Here is a 23,333-nt window from a genome sequence, read left to right as displayed (position 1 = left end):
ACTTGCAGACTAGAAAGTAAGTCTTAATATAAAATACTATGTTAATATTTTAACTATATGAGCATGTTCATGCATATAGGCCTTTAAAATATGCTAAATATTTTACTGTGTTTTTCATATCCTATTTTCAGACAATAACAGTTTCTGAGAAATAGACATGTCTTATGCTTGGGAATTCAGGGACTGGGTTTAACTGTTTTTGTCCTCCTTCCTTAGAACTATTAATTATTCTGTATGGAGTCTTAGCAAAATCTGGATCCTTTATAAATATTAAGGCCTGTGTTAAAACTATAGTACTGTGATACTATAAAACTAATACTATAAAGTATTATAAAACTTAGCCTTCTTTTGCATGCCAGGAACATTATATACTATTGTTTGGGAGTAAGTAATACTTTAACAAGCTTGCTCACACAGAGGGCATTTGCAGAAGACTTCCCAAAGTGCCTGTGTGCATTCTTGGTTCCTGTTACAAAAAAGTGAACTCCTTAGCAGCTCTGCATGCACTGCCAGTAAAGTGCAAGTTGCAGGCTTTTAGGATTGTTATTGTGGAACAACTTTTCATGACTACAGAGATCCAGAAATCACAGCTGGATTCTGGAGCGATTCAGAGGAGAGAGGAGTTTCAGCCACCACTGTGCCTGTACAGCTGTAGTACCACATACACACAACTTGTCCTAGTGGGTGTGGTATAAAAATTACACCTGCTCTGCTATTCATACAGAGCATATATTGGTACAGGAAAGGAAAAAGTTTGGTCCTTGCTCCTCCTCTAGCCATCCTCTGGGCTGACTGCACCAGTGCAACAGTTTACAAAATAAAAGCATACAGGACTACACGCAAAACTGCCTTTTTATGCCATTGCTCTCAGGGATGTGCTTGAGCTTAGTTTGAATTGCAGTTAGTTGAGCTAACATCAGACACAAAATTCAGCTGTACACTGGAAGTAAATTAGAAGAAATCTTAGGCAGTGAAAAAGGAACTGAATGCTTTTTAAAGTATTTTCTGAATGTGATAGCAGGATTTGGATCTCCACACTTGGGCTGGAGTGGCTGTCTATGAAAGCCTCTCTATCAAAAACAGGGGAAGATGTCCGAGTTTGGCACTGATGTTGCCAGAGCCAAGACTTGATTGAACTGCATTTGGCAATGTAGATTTATAACTCAGAGCTTCCATAAATTAAAATATGTAGAACTACACTGATAGTGAAACCTCATGAACATGTTAACTAACCCAGAACTCACATCAGGTTTTGTTAATACAGTTTGTACATGTATGAACATTATAACGTTTGTTTTCATTATGCTTACCTTCTTTTAAGTCTCAGTTGTTGTGGGGTTTGTCTTTCCATTCCCATTACTTTCTCCCTTCACTCTTTTTCTTCACAGAAACCAGGAATGGATCTAGCAGACACCTACATTATGTTTGTTCGGCAAAACCAGGATATCCTTCGAGAAAAGGTCAATGAGGAAATGTACATAGAGAAGTTATTTGATGTAAGTAACTGCCTTGCAAAGTGTGCTGGTATCACTACTACATCAGAAGGGATAAGCTGGACTTTGGTGGTATTCAGCAAGCTGTTTAGATATTCTTCTCTGTTGATATTTTTTCTTTTGCTTATTCTTTACAAGCTTCAGCTGTCAAGGGTGGCCTTTCTTTAAATATTTTTTGCGTGAAACTTATAAGTGCTAGAAGACAAATAAAATCAGTAGAATATTATTATTTCAAACAGTAATTTTTCCACTGTGAGTATTCCAATTATATTCCATCTTTTGATTTTAATTTTTTAATGGAGAGGATTGTATTGGTGTGATTTGTGGATTCCATTGCAGACCAAATTTTGCTAAATTAAGAACTTTTACGTATCACTGCCTGCTTGTGTACAGAAAGAGTACACAGGTGCCAGGTACGTCTGTGGGTTTGGCTGGTACTTCTGTGGAATGACTTTTAGAATTTTGTTTTATGGATTTCCAGTTTCTAATTTCCAAAAGTCAACATTTATAAACATTTACTGAATTTTCAAACTCATTTTCAAATTTCTAATCTGACTTCTGCAAGTTCAGAGTAATCCTCAAGGTGCACGCAGTAATTTTCTTCAGCTTTGATAATAACTTCTGCAGCCTTCTTCCATTCATTCTTTTGCCCTGATTCCTCATCTTTTTGTTAGAAATGATCACATTTCAGTTCATTCAAGTTCTGACTACTAATTTATGTCTAGTATGTCCTTTTCTTAATTGGCTGAAGGGGAAGCTGTAGGCAGCTGAAATAGTACCTTTTGTATAAATTTAAAGCACTACACATGTGAAATATATGTAAAATAAAAACTATTTAACTATATAGGCTGGGATCAGTTTACATGAAAATTATCTCAGTCACAATTACATACGAATTTAAACAGGAAAAGAAGTCGTCTCTAGCACTGTGAAATGGAATTTATTACAAAACTAATTCTGGAACGTAATATAGACTTTGAAATGTACTTATTTGTGTCATCTCCTAAGTATTTTAGAAAGCTTTGCTGGCAGTTTAATTTAATTATGCAAGTTACAGCAAATGTTTTCATAACAGCAATTCACAGCCTTTACTGTGACACTACAGTTGTGGCAGTCACAGAAGGTCCCATAACATAGACTCTCAGCCATGGTATGTCATGTCAGTGTTTGTTGTTTGTTAGGCTGGGTGGTCAAAATAAGACTTAGCTCTCAGATTTTATATTTCCAGACACTCCCAGGCATCTTTACAAAACAACAACAAAAAAAAAAGTATCATCTGTTTTAATAAGCTAAGTGCTAATATGTGTGAAAAGAATGATTTTATAAGAGCTTTGATGCCCTGCAGGGGTAGAAAAATTATCCTCCATCCAGCTGGCACCTTCACAAAGTACTAAAACCGTATTAGCAACTTCTGCTTCAGTTTGCTTTTGCAATGAATCTGCAAGCATATGTTTCATTTTCAAGTTTCTGTTTTTTTGTTTTTCTTTGGGGTTATTTTTGCTTACGTTGTCATTTCCTGAATGTTAATAAAATTATCTGCCTAAGGCCAAGTCTAACTCAAGATTTTCAGACTGCATCAGTATGGGGCACTGGCCAATGCCTGGGTATGGGCCTGAGAACTGTCAAAGGATCCTCCACACCGCTAAGTCACCAGCACAGTTCCTGGCGTGATTTTGGCTTAGCACTAGCACAGGGACAGGGCTTCAGAAGGGCTGGGTTAACATGGGTTCAGGTCCTCTTCTGAATTTCATTTCAGCAATTAATCTTTTCAGCACAAGAAAACATCTCCTGTATGGACACAAGTTCTGATAGAGCACTTGCCTTTGAGTCTGCAAATCCTTTTCTGTCCCTTTTTACTCAGTAGTATACATTGTATGCTGCTGTGACCAATGATTGCATCTGTAAGAAAAGAAAAAATATATACATAGTGTGTATTTTGTGTATCAGGTATCTATTTGTGTCTTTATTTTTCTTTCTACATGCTGGTATCACATTTCTACGTAACATCACACTGGGAGATATTATTGATTGGGCAGATGCAGCACTAAAAAAAGCATTAACAAATGTGGAAGCTCATAGCATGCAGAAATGTAAAACAAAGTCATCTCACTCTGTTAGTTTGCCTTTTCTGACATTAATTCAGATTTAGAACATTATGACTGACCAAGATTTTGCAAATTATTTTGGAAGGGTTTTTTAAAATTATTGTTATTATTATTATTTAAGAAAACCTAGGTATTCTTTTTATAAATTCAAATCTGTCAAGTTATATTTCAATATAAAGAATAAAATATATTCACTTCTTTATGTAAATGTACTTGAAGCCATTGCACTGGCTAAAGCTGTAGATCACAGTTGTTTTCCTCTTAAAACACATTGAATTAGTATCAGCTAAGTAACCATCAGCATAGTGAAAGAGGAAAAGTACACTTTCCTGTGCTTGAGCCAGGGAAATACCTCATCGAGAACAACAAAAACACTGGCTGTTCTGTGTGATAGAGGTCTTAGTTATAAATATAGAGAAGATCAGGCCTCAGACACTATTTTAGCCCCACAAAAATGTATAATTGCAAACTATTTATGTCCAGATATCATTGACTTGATCCAGGGCTGCGATATTCCAACAGCTATTATGGTGACCAAGTGAGCAGCATGTCTGTCACACAAGTTATGTGCATAACAAAGATCATTTGAATTTAAGAATAATATTGATACAAGGACAAATGCCTGCCAGTGAGTCACAATATGTTAGGACAAGGAGTTGTAACATTTTTAAACTACCTGAGTAGTTTCAAACTGGAGAGAAGACAAAAAAATATGTGGTGTTTTATGGCAGTGTTAGGTAAGCCTATAAAAGCAGTGCCCTGCTATACAAAAATATGAAAATAAGTAGAATGGAATTTCAGCTTGTGATATGAACCCTTAAATATGAAAAAGGTTCAAATCTCCAGTGGCTGAAAAAAGACTGGGCTGGTAGTTTTTTCTGCACCATTTTGAAACCATTTAAATCTTACCTCCTCTAAAAGGACTATGGACAGCAGGCAGAGTAATATGTCCAGGTGCTCCTGGTAGCATTGGTCTCTCCCAGGTCAGTGTGCAGCCTTCCTGTTCTCAAAACTAGTCAACAGGTTTGAACTCACAAAGATTTTTCACTTTGTCAGTACATGGGAATTTTTGCCTTCCTTTGCAGTATGGGACATGGTCTTCTTCCTAAAATTGGCTGAGAATTTTACTTGTCAAATTCCTTCTGTCACAGGGATTCAGGACATTTATCTCCTACTCTCATGCAGTAAACAACTTATAGTTGAGGGCACAAAGGGGATGAAGAGTAGTTTTTATTTGTTTTTAATATCACATTTCTTAAAGAGCACTTGCAATGTTTATAAACTATTGCATATGATTAAGCTCTGCAGTAGCTTTGGGTTAATGTTTTAGAAACAGTATATTACTTTAGTTTTATTTTTTTGTAAATAATTTTTGAAATACTTGTTTACTTGTTTTCAGAAAAGACAGTAAATCAAGTTGGTGAATGGAAAAAAATAAATATTTAGAATATAATTGCACAAAACTAAAATAAATAGGGAATATTACTAATTATTATTAACACCACACTTATTATAAAGATAATCCATTTCATAGATAATGTAAGAGCATCTGTGCAGCCTATCAAAAAATAGTGCTGTGTATCTGATCACAAAAATATCAGGTTTTAGAAATTCCATGGGATCTGGTTTTTCCTTCTCAAAATCAATAGGCCTTTTACCATTAACTTTAATAAATGCAGTGCTGTGTCCATAAACATGCCAGGCTATTCCCTTTGACTAGACTTAGATTCATGTTTTACTAGAATTTTTAAGGTGGGACTAATAAATCTTGAACTCCCGAGCATTTTAATATACATCAGACTTGTAAATTAAAAACTATTTCCTTTAAACAAAACTGGATTTTGTTGACAAACCTCTTGGAAAAGCATTTTTTTAATTTTACATACAGCTCTGTTAAAACATCGATGCAATACTTACTTTCTTAGTTCCTAAGTGCCACCTGGGTAGATTCTCACTTCCTTGTACCTGTGAATTGCATGTGCAGTATGGATGTTCAAAAAGAGTCATTCCGGACATTTTTGCTTCAGATTCCTTCTTGGTGTATTTGCCATTGAGAGCGTTATCTAACAGGTTGTATTTGTGTCTGTTGTGGAAAACTTATGGTGTAAACAGATGTATGATTACAGTTTTTTGGAGACTATATGTGCAGTGAAATCTTTATGCAATAAGTGATTGCTGCTCTGGGAAATAAAGAATGGTTTCAGAGAACAGCTTTAATGCATCCATGTTCAGCCATTGATACAACTGAAAGGGTTTCCAATTTTTTTTAGACTGCAATTTCTGGGAAACCTCTTCCCAAGTGTACTATAAACACATAAAATAGTCAGCATGCACATCCTGGAGAGGTGAGCACTGGCAAAGTGGTGCCCACAGTTATCTTGTACAAGATGGCACCTGTGAGCAGATGTTGCCCATCTCCTCTGGGTGCTAAACTGATGTGGTGTGATGCAGTATTCCTGCTGGCTTTGCAGGGACTGCCCGTGTGGGAGGGCTTCCTGGAGGCTGTGGCCTCGTGCATGGTAGCAATTCAACAAGCTGTGTAAGAGTTGTGTATGGCAGGGAACTCATACAACTGTCTTTGGAGTGCAGAAAGACTGAGCGTCTTCATAACCAGTTTAAAAGCTTAAGCACTCCAGATTTACATAGCTGGTTTTGGCTTTTGTATTTCAAGGGTTCAGATGTAATGGGATATTCTTTTTCTGTTGAAAAACTGCTTGTCTTTTGTCTGGAATGTTTATTAAATGCTAGTGGTGTTCCCATATTTCAACCATTATCCATTAGTAATTTATCCCATTCCAGTCATTTTCCATTAGTAGCTGAGATGGAACAATTCAAGTTCAATGATGTACTTGAGATTATTTGAGATCTTAATTATTCTTCAAAGATTATTATGATATGTGCTCTGCTTAGTGGCTAAATGGAGATATGAAGTACTCATCTGACTAATTTCTGTTTGCCATTCATCCTGTTTGCGTTTGCCAAATGCTTTATTCAATTGCCTAATTTCTATAGATTTTCTGACCTATTACAAAAAAATGTGTTTAAAAATGTGCAAGTCGTGGTGTTACACAGCTAAGAGGAACACTTAATTTAAATTGAGTTTTCAGTAGTACCAACTCCTTGTGCTGCTTATGTCTACCTCAAAAGCCCTATTTTTGTAGTATTTAGTATTCAACAATGTTTTTCTAGAAAATTTCAATTGTGGGGTTTTTTCCTTATTCTCAAATTACTTCCTGTCACGCTAATTTTAATAAGTAATCTTCACTTTTGTTGTTATGTAATTATTTGCAAGTGTGTGATTTGACAAAAGGTCTACTTGGTTAAAGGCCACATTTGAATCAAAAGCTGTGTTTGTATTAACCTCTGAGAAACATGAGAGGACCGTGCCTAATTACTTAAAAAAATACTCAACAAAAATGGATTGTAGCTTGTTGATCTTCTTATTTCTTTGATAACTCAGAGTAATCTTCAAGAAATATGTGGGCTTCTTTCTCAGATTCTTGAAATTTGATCACAGTGCAAAATTGTCCTTTGGCACAAACCCAGAAATACGCATCTTTGCATGATGCACCTGGACATATGTGGCAGGTCTGGTAGAATCAGCTAATTAACAACACAGGCTTAAACAGGCACCTCATCTGGCAGTGTAGTTAGTTGCCTGATGGTGCTCAGCAGGATTTGGTAGTGCTTTTTATTTTTCTATCCTAATGGTCTGCTGCCCACCTAATTTTGCCTTATTGTCAGCCACTACTTACCGCAGCTTGAGGCCCTCCCAGGAGGCTAAATTATTATCAAAGGATTAGGGAGATGTAGCCTTGCAGCTCTGACATTTCTGATTACTTGTCTATGCCAGAACAGTAATTAGCTGTGACTAATTAAGAAAAATGTTCCTGCCATAGAAAACCATTTAAAAGAACTGAGAAGTAGAAAAGCAATTGAAAAGCTGAGCAGTGCTCAGATTTGCCGATGCTCTTTAGATTTTCACCAAAGTCTTAACTCATCTTTAATTACGTCTCTTATTTTATAGGGGAAATAGAAAGCTCGTGATATGAAAACCACTCTGTAGCTGTCTCATGATCTAACAGAATTTTTTGTCATTTTGAAACAGTTGTTTCTTTTTTTGGTAAAAGAATTTTAAAGACAACTCTAGGCAGTGTCACTGAAAAAGTAAATTATATTGACATGTTCAAATATAGGAAACTCTTCTGCAAGATGGAAGCAACGTCTTGCAAACTCTTGTTCAAAGTCTTTTTAAAGTCACTAAATTATTCCTGATGTTTTCAGATAGACTCCCCTCATTTTTCAAGGTAGCAATCTCTATAAAAGAAAAAAAGTTCATTTGCCATCTGAAAAATGTAACCTCCCTCTGTTTTCATATAGTGTAGAAGTTTTCTCTGATTTTTTTTTTCTGGATTATGCTGAGAAAAAAAGTGTCCACTCTTGGAGGGTGCTGATTGTGCTGCTATGACTGCAGCAAAGCTCAGTACTGTTGAAATCAGTATGACCACAACACACTTAAAGTGAAGCATGTGCTTCAGAGTTTCCTGCTTCAGGATCAGAATATTCAGCACTTTGTAAGTTGTTTTATACTGCAGCTGATAGTGTTTTCTCTAGAGAAACACAATGACATAATATGACTGACTGTATTTTACGTGGCTTTGATATGATGACACTTTCACATATCTTCATTCTTTATGCCATTCTTAATTCCTGGATTTCCACTTTGTTGTGTACCACACAACCCAAAAAGATACAAAAATTCTTTTCCCAAGACATTAAATAGCCCATAGTCCAGTCTGCATTTAGTATTCATGGAATGGATGTCTGACACCTTTTTCACACCAATTCAATCATATTAAATTTTTCAAGCTGGGAAGTAAGAAACTATTAAATAGATATTCTGATATCTTGCTAAAAGTGCTCTCTGGGTATAAAAGGAAAATAGAAGATTATTTTTAGGGCACTAAATCTCATAGCCTGATATTCAGAATTCCTTATATGCCCTACCCCCTAAGTTCCCTGACTTGTCTGAGAAGCTCACTTTTTTGGAAAGGAAATGAACAATGTATAAATTGCTCTTAAAAAGCAATTTTAAATGAGTGTTACAAGTCACAACAGGAAAAATTAGGAGAAAAAAAATTCCTGAACTTAATATTTTAAAACCCATCTGGTTTTTTTTTTTTTTTGTTTTTTTTTTCCCTGGGGGAAGTTTTTCAATCAAATAGAGCCACAAGGGGTTTTTGCTTGTTTGTTTGGGGAAGGTCTGTAATACTGGGAGCTTCCAGTACGGTTTCCCCATATGCATTTCTGGTATATATTGTTCATTCATTTATTAACTTAGTTATATGGATCTATCCATCACTCACAATATCCATTCACTAAAAACAATAACAATTCTACCTGATAAAAGAGAGCTTCTTCCAACATCCAGGCCAAATTTAGTCCTTTAACCTTTTTATCCCACTTAGGCACAAAGTAGCAGCATCTCATTCCAGGCACTGCACTTTTTCTTCTTACCTAGATGGCTTGAAATGTGTCTGGCAACTTAATAGAATCAATTGAGCATGGACAACTATAAAAATATAAAATAGCACCGAAACTTTAGATGAGGCTGTCAGTAAGTGTTAACTGTGGCTGCAGCTTTCACATTCTACACAGTCAAGGGAAATCAATAAGGATTGTACCATTTGTATTGTCTTACCTAATGTTTGTTCACCATGAAGTGCCAGGCACAAGCACCATCTAGGGAATATTGATTTCTTGATGTACTGTAATTCACACACGTATAAACAGCAGGAGAAGCTTGTGGCTTCTCAAACCTTACTTACGGGTTTGATGTTTATACTTGTATTGCATTTGGGTCAAGCTTAGTTGAAAAAGGAAAGTAAAACAAAACTCTTCATAAGTGTGCACAAATAGGCACACAACCACATTTTTGATCACATTACAAGAAAAATAGTGCCAGAAATCATAAGAATAATCTGGTTTTACTATAACGAGTCAGACATAACAGAAAGAGGTTGCTGTTACAAATCAGAATAGATAAGGATGCTGCAGAATGCTCTGACACAGATTTGTAAGTGGAAAGAGCTTCTTCACCTGTTCAATCATGGGAAGCCAAAGCTTTAGTGCTGATTTAAATGTGCAGAAGTGTTGAACTATATAGAGATTATTTTCTTTAAATAATTTTCAGGTGTTTCAAGGTATATTTTCTTAATTTACATTACACTGACTTTCTTTTGCATTATACTGCACTAAAAGAGCAAGGGAAAAAAGTAAAAATAGTGCAGATAAAAATCAGCTCAAAAAACCACCCCAACACAGCTGTAAAATTTACATAGCTGAAAGAGTGTTCATGGGCAACAAGGTCCAGGATGGAAGGGAGCAAACCAGGCGCCTGCCCAGTCCAAGGACATTTCATCCAAAGAGAAAGGGGAGGAGAGAAGCAAGAGGGAGGCAGGAGGCTGGACCTCTGCTCCACATTGGGGCAGCCAGTGTAGTGCCCAGTTGCTGTGGTGTAAGAGAGGAGGAGCTGCAGCAGTGTGCATCTCCCTGCCAGCTTCTCAGCTACATCCAGCTCTGTCACATGGCACTGCAATAACATAAAGAGTAAATGGATGAGTCAGGATTGATGAGGTGGAAACAAATGAGCTGCCTGTAAATATTCACTCAGAAGAACTCAGGATGGTTTAAATACTGTAATAAAAATATGTACTTGACCTCGCTCCACAGGGAGCAGGGAGTCTAAGTAGAAGATTCTAGGACAAAAAGTACTGAAGTGAGTGTAATAGCTACAGCACAGATTCTCAGTCATCCAACAGATGACTCAGTTTCAGCCTGTCTTACTTTTGATACTGAGATGAAGAATATTCTTACTTTAAGAGAGGAATGCAGCTAACAGGAGGTCTCCTGTGGTCCCTGTAATGATATCTCACTGCAGGGAGTGAGAAGTCCCCAGGGAGTTCTGGATGAGTGGGCTAAAGCAGAGATGGGTGTTTTGATTGCATACCTTACAGGCAGGGTGAACCCAGACCTTCAGCCTTACTGAGGGCCACAAAGATGATACAAGGGCTGGAACACTTCTGCTGTGAAGACAGGCTGGGAGAGCTGGGGTTGTTCAACCCGGAAAAGAGAAGGCTCCAGGGAGACCTGAGACCTTAGAGCAGCCTTCCAGTACAATAAGGAGGCTTATAAAAAGGAGGGAGAGAGACTTTTTATAGAGACACAACAAGGGACAGAGGTTTTAAACTGAAAGAGTGTAGGTTTAGATTGGATGTTAGAAAGAAAGTACTTACTCAGAGGGTAGTGAGGCACTGGAACAAGTTACCCAGAAAGGCTGGAGATGCCCCATCCCTGAAAGTGTTGAAGGTCAGGCTGGATAGGATCTTGAGCAGCTTGGTCTGGTGGGTGGCATCCCTGCCCATGGTAGGAGGATTGGAACTAAATTATCTTTAATGTCCCTTCCAACTCAAACCATTCTATGATTCTATAATGTCAGGCATTCACTTAGGAAGACTGCTTAGCATTTGTACAGCTAAATACATTTGTAGGGCTTTTGAAACTAGAGCCTGATAGCAAGAGGCAAGTGTTATAATGAGTAACAACTTGGTCATTTTGCATTATGTTAATTTGTTTATTTTGAGGATCCAAGCTGGCTTTCATTTCAGGGTCACTCAAGTGATGTTCCCCGTTCTGTGCCTTGGAGGATGTTTGTGGATATACCCAAATTGTGACACAACACAGTGTAGCAAGACTGACAGTGTTTCCTCCACAGAGTTTAGCACCAGAATAACCTATGGAAGTTTTGTTCACAGATGCAGTGCGTATCCAGAGTGGAGCAGAGAAGCTGTTTATACTGTTAGTCTCTCACAGTCATGAGCATCATGCTAGTACCTATTGTTTAAAATCAGAACTGTAACATTACATATGTCCAGATATGGAAGGAAGTTACATGTGTCTGATTTTGCAAACTTCCAGTTTTTCAGCTTATCTGCCATATGTGAAGAAGGCAGGAAAAAAATGAAGGTCACAGACATTATAAAGTAGCATAAATATTGTAAATTTCTGTTTGACAACCAATATGAAATACAGTACTGTATATGAATATGAGTACTGTATATTTTGCATTTTAAAAGTGTATCTTTATTTGTGAATTGGCAGCAGTTCTATAGCAACTAGCCGTCTTCTAATTAGAAGCTAAAAATATAAAAAAAATTGCTTTCCTTCTAAAAGATAAGCTTTTCATACGTTAGATGTTCTTTGGTTTTTCAGAACTATATATCCTTTTTGATCAAGAATTTCAAAGATGCTTAATATGCTTTTAAATGAGCCATGGCTTTTCTTTTCGTCTCATTATTGATTTCTGAAAATTAATTTTGTTTCCTTTTATCATCAAAATATCCCATCCAACAACTGTTCACTTGTTTGTTGTCAAAAGTCTTTCTGAACAAGGTCTTTCCATCAAGGTTTGGGTTCCTTTTTTTGTTGAGCTCCTTTCCCGTTCCCCTGATTGCTTTGGGAGTGGCAGTGGGAATCCTTCATTCAAATAGGCAGCAAAGAGACTGGCTAGAGACTAAAGTATTTCTTCTTAAGAAAACCAAAATGCTTTCTGAGCTTCCTGGGAGGTTGGAGTAATGGCACAAAAAAAGAAGGAAAGGCAAAAGAAAGCCAAAGGAAGCATCCCACTGGAAGAAAGAAAACCTTTCTTCCTTGGGCAAGCAGTGTGCAAGAAGCAATTTCTTAAATCTACTAGAATCAGATTTTTTAAAAAACCAAAAACAAAAAATGGGGGTTGGAGGGTGGGGAGGGTAGGAAAAATTTAAAAGGCACGAGTACCCAAACAGAGTTTGTCATTTCAAATCACTAAACTTAGAAAATCTTGTATCAGAAGTATGAGTGTTGAAGCAGACAGTGGTTCCTTTCTCACCTCTCCTTTCCTGATACATATACCTGTAATTTAGGCTGTCAACATTTTTGCGCATTCCTGAGACAAAGTTCAAAACATGACTTAGCATTCCAGACCCAGAGGAGGAAGCAAAACACGGAAGCTGGATGAAAGCCTGAGATGTTTCCAGGAAGGTTCGTGGATAAATGGGGCCAAGCATTAGGAGTGTAAGACACTGGTGAGGTGAAAGAGGAATGTGTCAGAGGCTTGGAGCAAAGGAGGAGCTCATGAGGGAGCACAGGAGCATTGCAGCAGAAATACGTGACACAGCAATGGGAAGACTTCTGGACAAGTCCTTGAATGAAAATGTAGGAATGGACTGTAGCAAAGTGGGGAATAGAGTTTTTGCATTTGACACAATATTGATTTAGTCATTGGCATTTTCCAGATCAAGGACTTTTAAATATCTGAAATTTTTTTTCATATAGGGAAAAAGCTTCATTTGTTTGTCCTTCCTGCTGACCCCGTGGTTCCAACAAGGTCAACTCCATGGATTTTCCACTCATACTTAGTTTAATTTTAATTTCTTTTAGTTTATCTTAAATAGAAGTTCTTAGGGGGAAAAAAGATGCAAAAGGAATAAATGTGGTGGCATCATGAGGACCTCCCCTTGACTTGGGTGGTGCTTTCAGAGTTACCATGACTTGTTAGCTTTCAGAAGAGTGTATGAACTCATCACTGCTGAGGTAAAAATCCTCATTTAAGTGGATGATATCTCCACCTAATTTGAAAATACAGCTATAACTTCTAAACCTCTGAGTATTTTCAAAAACACTATGAATGATATTTGTGTCCCTCATTGTCTTTAACATTCAACAAAGGCAACCAGTATGACTACTCATATTTTGCAAAAAGGGAAATAAATTATGAGACTTAAATCAGGATATTTTTTCAACTTTTGCTGTTTGCATTTTTAAGAAATAATTTATTTATTTTTTTAAATGTCCTAAAAGTCCCATGCTTGTAGTGCTCTCTATCATAAACTTGAAGCAATATAACAGCATTGATCTTTAATAAAAATAGGCATTTTAGCACTTAAGTTTTAACATGCTCATGTTTTGTCTTGCATTAGCTCATTATTATTTTCTCATTTTATCTTATCCTGCACTTAGCGTTCAGTGTCTTTAGTGAGAAATACACTTTTTGTTACTGTTTCTGGTAGGGCAAGTAAAGCTGAAGGAAGTAGAAACATCCTGTTGTTGTCTGAGCGACTAAATTCCTGATCAATAGTGCAATAAAGGCTTCCGCAGGAACATAAAGTGCACTTCCTAGAAAAGCTGTTCCCCTGCTAAACTCAGTGGAGAAAGCATTATGACAATGCCCATTTATCAAGAGCAGTCAAGGTATAGAAACTCAACGGGGTCTTGTGGCTTAGGCGTTAGGGATACCAGCCCCAGAAGGACTAAGCCATTGTGTATTGCTATGTATTGAGCCTCCTTCCAGGTGGCAAACAGCTGCACCTTTTTATAAATCTTCAAAAATAAATTTGAAGTGGTTGCTTTCAGCCAATAAGTGTTATATTTAATTGAACCGTTCTGCGAATGTTATAGCTCAGGCACCCAGAAAGGTAGTGAATATTTATTATATTTGTTTTGTGTTTCCACCGGTCAGCAGAATAATGAAATTCCTTAACTACTTCTCTTTAACTTGCCTGAAGAAAGCACGGTATGTTGCTAAATCGCTTTTCACTAGCCCTGCCGAGAAACAACTTTAATCCTTGTTAGAAAATTGCAGAGTCTGGGCCTGACAAAGAGCTCATGCCTGGCGCATTGTGAGCGCTGGGAGCGGGGCGAGGGGAGCCCTTTACAGCTGCGTGCCTCCAGCCCGTCTGAGCTGGACTATTTAGGCGAGGAGGTTTGTCAATTCCTCCTGACAATGGAACGAGTTTTTCAGTGCCTGTAGCTGCGCCGAGCCCCGTTGGGGATCAATGCTGGCCATTCAAGCTGCACCCTCTTTCATTGCTTTGGTTTGTTAATTTAAGACTAAAGGTCTGCTGAGGGGGTTTAGGGTGTTTAAGAAAGCTGATGAACTGTTTAAGAAATCTGATGAACTGAGAGCGTTTATAGCCCTGGTGTGGCAACTATTGGCACTGAGGGAGCTGTGTCCTTGTTGACCCTCTTGTTATTAAAAATGCACAAGTGCTGCGCTTCTCAATATTTCAACACTCTTTCATTGTCAATACCACCTTCTGAGCCCTTCAGCTTGTTGCTTGCTCTAAAGATCTTCTTAGATTGGGTTTGAAAACTTCACCTTAAACACTAGATTAGACTGATGTTCTGTTTTCCGTGCTCCTGTTGATTTGTTGAACCTTCCCAGGGCTGGAAAGCAAGTAGCAGCTTGATGGGGAGACGGGCTGCTAATATGATTTACCAGTGTACAGTCATGCACAATAAGTGTGAATAAATACAGGGGTCTCACAGAGTCAACCCTAGCCTTTCCTTTTCTCTTATTTTTTACTTTGAAAGAGGTATCTCAGGAAAATGAAGTGAGTAATGCATGCCCTTACAGGAGCTGGATGGGCTGTGAATAAGGAGAGAGGAGGAAATAGCGAGGCAAACATTTTTGTTAAAGTGTTTTGCTGCTGTTATCTGCTGATTTGGAAAAAAATGTATAATAAGCACTTACTGCTTTACTCTTGCATAGACAACAGCAAAGAATGTGGCAGTAGTACCAAATAATGAACATCTGCAAGAGATGTGCTGTGCTTTCACTGCTATTGTTACTAATGGGAAAGTTACTTTAGCTTAAAACTGGTTAAGAGCAGTTGTTGTTGCTGTAGCTGTTGTTTTAACTGGGTGATCTCAGGACAATTATCCAATCACTGAAGTTTTGGGGTTTGCAATAGGTTCCCATCAGTTACAAGACATCCATTTCTGCCTCTCTAACATGCTCATGGTTGTAAAAATGTGTGGCCTTGGCAAATTCCTCTCAGAGAATGGCCAAATTCTCTGAGAGGAATTTGCAGTGCTGTGCTTTTTAACAGACTCAAAAATAAGTTATAGGGAAATCTTTATTTTCTTGTTATGCAATCCAGCAGATTTAAGTTTATGTGGCTTCAGCCTACACTAAGTCCTCAAAACTAGTGGATATAAGACCATTCATAAACAAGAATCCTACCCACAAGTACCTCTGGGAGAATTCTACAAATATACTGGATGTGATTGTTATTAAAAATACTGTTAAAAAAATAAAAATACTTTTGTTCTAATAAAGCAGCAGTCATATTTTTTCTGAACAAGGCATGTTGAGAGAAGAGCAAGTACTGTAGTATCATTTCACAATGACCAAATTTAACATTTGTACTGAAAGTTTAATGCATTGACACTAGTCAGGAAAACATATTATATTGCTTTTGTTCATAAAGTTGAGTAGAGAATTAATTTCCTCCAATGTCTTAGCTTTGTTTTCAGTGCATGTAAAAATATCACAGGTATGTAGAGTCGAAGTTTTACTGCATCCATCTTAAATAAGTTTCCTGGTTGGGCATTAAAACATTTTGCCAGAAAACTGGAACAGTCTATTGTCAGTAATCTGTCACTGTTCAGTATTGTTGCATGGGAAATTCAGTCTCAGAATTTTCAATCCTGTCTGTACATTGCTTGTCTGAGCAAGTTTGAGCCCATTCTGTGTTCTACTTGATAAAAAATATATATATATATAACAAATACATTACTGGAGAATATCAGTTTTCAAAAAGCTCCCCTACTAAAATAATTCTCTTTACCAGGATTATGTTTACAATTAAAACCAGTAGGGTCTGAGTTATAATATAATTTCTTGGCTTATCTTATTGCATTTGGGTAGAATGTTTGATGTAGGAATCTTTATGTTTATTTAGATCAACAGAGTTCCCCAATTAATAGGCACAATTGTATTTCATTTTCTAGACATCTGTATACATACAACACCTGTCATATAGTTTACCACTTAGTAACAAATCTGTCACATTAAAAATATTTTGCAGGTACATACAAAGGAAATCAATACCATCATGCATGTTAGGGATGAAATAATGTAAATAGGGTAAGAATGTCATTCAGTGATCTAAAAACAGTATTTTATGGATATCTAATCAGTCCCACAATTTAGTGACTAAATCAAACTACTTTTATGAAATATGTAGCTCTCTGCCTTTTTTGTAGTGTGTTTTTCCCTTTTGTAAAATAGTAAATTAATAGGAGAAACTCTAAAAAATAAAAGTAATTTATTTGCAGTGATTTATAATTAAAATATAATTTAACACATACAAAAAAAAATCAGAAGAATTATTATATGAATATCTAATTTCAGACTTCTCTTAAAACTGATAGGTCTAATGTGGTGAGACTGTTCCCTGTAAGGAAGAGGTATTTGAAGTTATTTACTGTATGTCTTTCAAGCTTTTTACAGAGAGCTTACATTTTGATGGAAGAATTCTATTTCTTTATTTTGTTACATCCAGTAGCAAGTAATTTGTCTTCATATTTTGAGTATTTTTTTTTTTTTTGTTCATGTGGAAGTGGATAATGAGACATGTTAGATACGTCCTTTGAATTACTGTCACAAAATATACCTTGTCTAACATGCTGCATTTTTAAATATGCACGATTTCCTCTCTTTACATATCTCATTATTTTGCAAAGACACAGGAAATTGTATTATAAAATAATTTAAGCCTCTTTCCTGTGGGAAAAGAGACTAGAAACACAGCTATGACACAAACTCTTTTAATCTCTCACTGTTAAAATGTAAAAAAAAAAAAAAAAAAAAAAAAAAAAAAAACCTTCTTTTTTACATTTGACTAAATGACATCTGGTTGTGATTTTACAGGAGGGGAAAAAATGCTACAACTATATTTAGTAAAATCTCTTCTAATCCAGTTAATGTGAAAGAACTATTAGAGTAACTATTTGGAACTGAGCATTTTTTTACAGTAACATAGACACCAACAGCAGAGGGCTTATTCTTAACCCATCCATTTGTGAAGTGTTGAGTGAAAACATACCCATGCCTAAGACATAAAAAGTAAATAAGGTAGGCTGCAATTATAATTAGTAATTAATGTAAACCAAAACCTTAATATGGTTATTTTGAGAAGGGTGGAGTGGTGTCTTGATCATATTTAAAAACAGTTTCCAGGGATTTTTGATATTTTTTACTTAATGATGAAGTGATTAAAAAAAAAAAAAAAAAGAGAGATGAGAAAAGACAAGTTTCTTATTCTCTGGTGCTGTTTTCCTGTCTGGATTGAAAAATCTGTTTATTGTAAATTCTCTCTCAAGATACCCTCCCTGTTTCTATCCTGGCTGTTTTAGCTGTCAATTCTCTCCTGTAATTGTATCTTTAATATCCATTCTCACTGACAGATAGCAAAGTGCATAACACTATTTTGCTTGAATATGTTGTAACTGAAAGATAAAATGGCAGGTGCTAATTCATGTAAAGAATGGTTTAGGTCAAGTTATTTGATTTCCTACTGACCCATGCAATTCTCATAACAGGAAATTGTATCATTGTTGACTTCGAGTGCTGATCTGTGATCATTTCAAAGTGTTTCATTACCTCTCATTACCAAATCTGTTAAATGAATACTGCAGGGTTATTTGGTGGTGTTTGTTGTTGTGTTTTTTTATCCTTTTTTTCAGCAATGGTATAGCAACTCCATGAAAGTCATATGCATGTGGTTGGCTGACAGATTAGATGTTCAGCTTCACATCTACCAGCTGAAGACGCTCATCAAGATAGTGAAGGTAAATAAAATATGTTTGCATTAGACTGCATAGTACAGAGAGAAAAGTAATAAAGTAATGACATGGATGATCAACCCAAAACTTAGAAAATGTGTGTTTAGGTTGGTATTTTTTTTCCCCACAGTTGTAGCAAATTCCAGGAGTAAAATAACTCATTGAACCCCTTAATGTTAATTATATGTGCACTTGTATTTGTTATAAATTCTAGACTTGGGGACAATTAGGTAGTTGCAAGGAAATTTGGAGCTAGCTGTACAGCATTGCTGTATGATTATTCTTACTAAATTATTATTTGTCTTGTTACCAATTTTTTGCTTTACCTGAATAATTTCAATAGTGCTCCTTCTCCATTTTCCCCCTTCTCCTTAAAATAGGAACTATTTTCTTTTCTGTGCACATGTAATTACTGGGCTTAATTGAAAACAGTATTCAATGTATTAAATAACATTTTCTAATCTTTCATACTCAGGGATAAGTATCAATAGAAATACCAATCCCTTCTCTTCAGTCCTCAGTCATTTACATTGGCCAATGTCAAATGCTTCCAAACAGAGTGTAACATGCCTCGCAACAGGCAGTTATGGGTTAACCTACATAAATGAAAGTTTGCTCCTAAATCCCTTTTCAGATCTTAGTTGATACCCTTAGGCAAGAGACAGAAAACCATTTCAGATTTTTTTTTCCTTTTAATTCTGTCTTGATTAACTTTGAACATTCTTGTTATCTGTACAAATGTGAAATAAGAAACACCTGTTGTCAGTGGTGATCTTGATTTCTTAAAAAAATTTTCTCATTAATTTCATGCAAGACTATAAAGTCAGGAGCATCTTAATTCATGGTCACTGGAATTGCAACTGCTGCTTTCAGGATTCACTAGCAAAAAGGAACGGAACAGAGAGAAATGCAAGAAAACAGTTGTAATAATGATGGCTCCCTGAAGCACCCAAGCTTAGCTTTGCTGGTTTTGACCTTAACTGATTTCTCTGGGAGCAGGATTTGGCTCTTCACTTGATTGTGTGCCCAAAGGCAAAAGCAGTCTGCTGATCCTTGTTAAAATGTATGGCTCTTGTGAAGAGTTTAAAGCTATTCTCAAATGAATCACAGAATCATAAAATGGTTTGGGTTGGAAGGGTCCTTAAATATTATCTAGTTCCAACCCCTCTGCCATGGGCAGGGACACCTCTCACTAGACCAGGCTGCTCAAAGCTCCACCCAGCCTGGCCTTGAAGGCTTCCAGGGATGGGGCATCCACAACTTATCTGGGCAACCTGTTCCAGTGCCTCACCAGCCTCACAGTAAAGACTTTTACAAATATCTAATCTAAACCTACTCTCAGTTTGAATCCGTTCCCTTTTGTTCTATCACTCCATGCCCTTGTAAAAAGTCTCTTTCCAAGGTAGCTATCATCCTCTGAGGAAGAAAATAGGTGTTAGAGGATGTAAAACCTGTGCCCCATGAGATCTAAGGATGGGCAGGCTAAATTGTACAAGAGAAATATCACTACGGAGATTAAAGGAAACTCTTACAAAACTGAATTTCAGGTGAATGAGCAGCACTGCCAACCTGCCTTCTGGCACACTGGTTAGCCTTGTTCCAAAGGGGGAGGCTCCTGCTGGAGGTGGGAACCCTGCTTCTGGCAGTGGCCTTTCTGTACCCATATATATATACCTGGTTTGCTCTGCATGTAAGGTCCAACTGTGTTATTCCATGGCACCTTCTGTGGATATCAAATACTGAAGAAGATGTCAATCATATTGGTTCTCAGAAAGTTTTGGTGGTTGAAGATAGAGCTGGTAAAACAGGAACTCAGCAGACAGGAGTCTGTTGGGAAATACAAAACAACGGTTCAAGAAGAGTATCCGAAGAAACTTCTCCTGCTGCAGCCCAGCTGCAGAGAGACATGGGGAAGCACACTTTTCCTCCAAAATAGAGTGAATGAAGGCATTTTTGTTTGTTTTAGGAAAAAAAATAAACAAACAAAGAAAAAAACCCATAGGAAGCTATATTGCTCCTGTCACCTCTTAAAAATATATTTTTTTAAATAAAGAAAAAACACCAATAAAACCTCAGATAAGTAGGAGGTCATTTTTGAAGGACAAAGGATGAGTAAGAGAAATATAATTATTTTGGATTTGAATGCAACCAGAGTAGCGGCCTTATAAAGAAAGACTAGAAGAAGAAACATTGTTCCTTTTATTCTCTTTAAAGGCTTATGATGGCATAAGGGTTTCATTAGATGTCTGAGACACGTGCAGAGGGATGTGACTAAAGAAGGGTCAAGGACCAAGAAAGTTAGGGAGAAATGAAAAATTAAGCTTGGAAGTGAACATTATTATCCTGCAAAACTATGTCAAGAGAAGAGCAATGTCTGAACCCCAGAGTGCTGGTCTGAGAATGGGAAGAATACAATGTAAAAGTGAAGGAAATTGCTGTAGGACCTGTTAACAGCATCAAAGCAAATTGAATGCACAGTGTTATAAAAAGGGAATGCAATGGTGACACTTGAAAAAGACCAGGCAGGGAACTCGCAGGAGTGTGTGAGCAAAACATAAGCTGCATGCATTGACTCTGACGCTGACCTGTGAAAGTCAAATAAATCTCAGTCGCAGTGATTCAAACAAGGTTTAAATAATCATCACTGTAGCAGAAAAAAAATCTTCCATCTGAATATTACCCATTTTAAGAGTGGTCTTTTGCAGTTCTCTGAAGTTTTGAGTGAAATATTTTCTGTTTCTCTAAGGGTTGTACGTGGACTCCTCAGGCAAAGGAATGGGCCTGATAGCCCTTAATTATCTTCCATTTTCTTTTCCCCATATTCTCTCCCAAAACACTGAGAATTTGTAGTGATAGCATACACAAAACAAGAAACCGCCTAGATCAACTTGTCCTTTTTAAGCCTTTAAGGGTAACATCAGGAAAGATTATTTCACATATGTTACAATTTAAAAATAGAGTACATAGGTGATTTTTCCACGTACTTACTTGAACATAGCATTGATGAATAATACAATTCCATTCAAAATTTTTACATGATGGAAAAACAAAGAAAGAAAAGATGAATACCAGAAAAACAAAATTTTCTGAAATGAAAAAAAAAGTGTAGATGCGAATCAAGATGTAGAGAACTTGGAATGTAAATTAACTAGGTAGTCACCTCAGAAATTCTGACACTGTACAGTATAGATCATAATCTGTGTTCATTATTAGAGTATATATTGTATTATAATGTAATATATAATCATTATTTGTCCACATATGGCATATAAATATATAGAGAAATATAAATAAAATTACACTATGGGGTAAAGGTCAGGCATTTTCTATGCAGTGACAGAACTGAACTACCTGTAGCCAGATTCACATTTCAATAGGTATTTAGAAAAATTGCCAGCTGGTGTCTTATTGAATAAATGAAAGAAATGGAAGTTACTGAGAAATCAGCAGTTAGAGTATGCTGCAGCACAAAATACAATCTCTTAAAGGAATGACCATCAAATTAGAATCTCTAGAGTTTGTAGAAATCTCGCGCAGCCCAAAAACTAAGACCGCAAAATCGTTATTGAGGTGATTGGTGCTTAACCTGCAGGAGGAATAAACGTGTGCCACTGGCATGCTAGAAATGGCCAGTGTGTCGTGAAAGAGTACTCAGACTTGCTGGAGTCCAATTCAGGATGTTTTACTTTTGCCACAGAAAACCTACCGAGACTTCAGGTTGCAAGGCGTGCTGGAGGGGACGCTGAACAGTAAAACCTACGACACCGTGCACAGCCGCCTGACTGTCGAGGAGGCCACAGTCTCAGTCACGGATGCAGGAGGACTTCAGGGCATTACAATGAAAGACAGTGATGAGGAGGAGGGATGATTTTATTTCACAAAGCATTCAGAGGTGGGGGGTGATGGTCTGAGGGTGGGGTTTATCTTTGCCTTGGGGTTTTTTGGCAACTTGTCCTTGTAATTGCTTTTATAGTTTTGCCTTATGATATCGGTGCAGAAATGTAACTTGCTCCATTAAAAAAAGAAAGTAAGATTATCAGAGGAAAAGTGCCAAGGACTTTTTGAGAAAATGGTTGTAGCATATTTTTATGTATAGCTTTGCTTAGGGCTGCAACAACACTGGCATGGAGTTTGAGTTCCACTTGTGATTATATTTCTTTCCCTTATGTTTGCTACCATTTATTCTTGTACCTCCATCTGATATTGATGTCCTGTGCAGAAACAAGATGTGTGTCTTACTTAAAACATAACTATACAGGAAATCATCCTTGGAATGAGTCAATGCCCTAGGTAAAAAAAATAGTGTATTTTCAGGATTACAATTTGTTCACCTTTTTTTGTGCTTAATTTTACATTATTATGTGATGTGCATTAAAAATTTTAATCTTGCTTCTTTGTATATTGAGGTTGGTATATAAGCAGAAGATCTTCAAGGACAGTCAAACACATACAAACTACTTAGGAGTGTCATGTCTATTCATTTTGCAAGTTTAAAAATATCTCATCCTGTTGGATGTCAGTAAGCTTGCCGTCTATGTTTGTATTTCTGTGAAAATTTTCAGGCAATAAGAACACATTTTGTTGTGGCCATTTATGTATCTACCCAAGTTTGTATAGAATTCTACAATTAAAAGATGTTTTCAGTATTTCAAACAATTTGAACCATTGTATGATTCCTCATGAGAATTAGGTTTTTGAATTCCTTTATTTACATAGTGATTTATAGCAAATATGTTTCTTTTATAGAGCAGATATATATTGCAAACAAGTACCCAAGGACACAATGTCTTGATAAAGGAACAAAGCAAACAAAAACCTCTCAGTAGCAGATGAACAGACAGGGCCCACTGCCTGCTTTTTGATGCCCTCAGGATGAACTAGAAAGAATTCAAATTTTCATCAGTCAAAACTCACACAGCTTACAAAAAACACAGCAGCCTTTTTTTGTTGTTGTTGTTTGTTTTGTGGGAGCATGACTAATTCCTCAGCTTATGTACACAAAATCAGAAAGAACACACCCAGAGAAGTAATAATAGGTTGTCAAGGTCCTTGTTGAGCCATAGCATTA

The 23,333-nt window shown here is 36.7% G+C and overlaps 1 protein-coding gene across 3 annotated transcripts in view; it reads left to right on the top strand.

Moving 5' to 3' along the window:
- The window catches only part of CADPS2 (calcium dependent secretion activator 2), a 282,475-nt gene extending 259,557 nt beyond the window's left edge, over window positions 1-22,918 (top strand). For all 3 annotated transcript variants that reach the window (XM_041471490.1, XM_041471489.1, XM_041471488.1), the window contains 3 exons: window positions 1,389-1,496; window positions 18,167-18,271; window positions 21,963-22,918. In XM_041471490.1, the coding sequence (XP_041327424.1) occupies window positions 1,389-1,496; window positions 18,167-18,271; window positions 21,963-22,133 (384 nt within the window). In that variant the 3' untranslated portion in view covers window positions 22,134-22,918. The remainder of the gene's footprint in view (window positions 1-1,388; window positions 1,497-18,166; window positions 18,272-21,962) is intronic.
- The last annotated feature ends 415 nt before the right edge of the window (window positions 22,919-23,333 follow it).

The sequence above is a fragment of the Pyrgilauda ruficollis genome, unplaced genomic scaffold, assembly GCF_017590135.1.
Source record: "Pyrgilauda ruficollis isolate IOZ18807 unplaced genomic scaffold, ASM1759013v1 scaffold27, whole genome shotgun sequence".
Taxonomy (NCBI): domain Eukaryota; kingdom Metazoa; phylum Chordata; class Aves; order Passeriformes; family Passeridae; genus Pyrgilauda; species Pyrgilauda ruficollis.
Note: the sequence above shows the minus strand (reverse complement) of the source record. Positions and strands in the feature narration are given on the sequence as shown.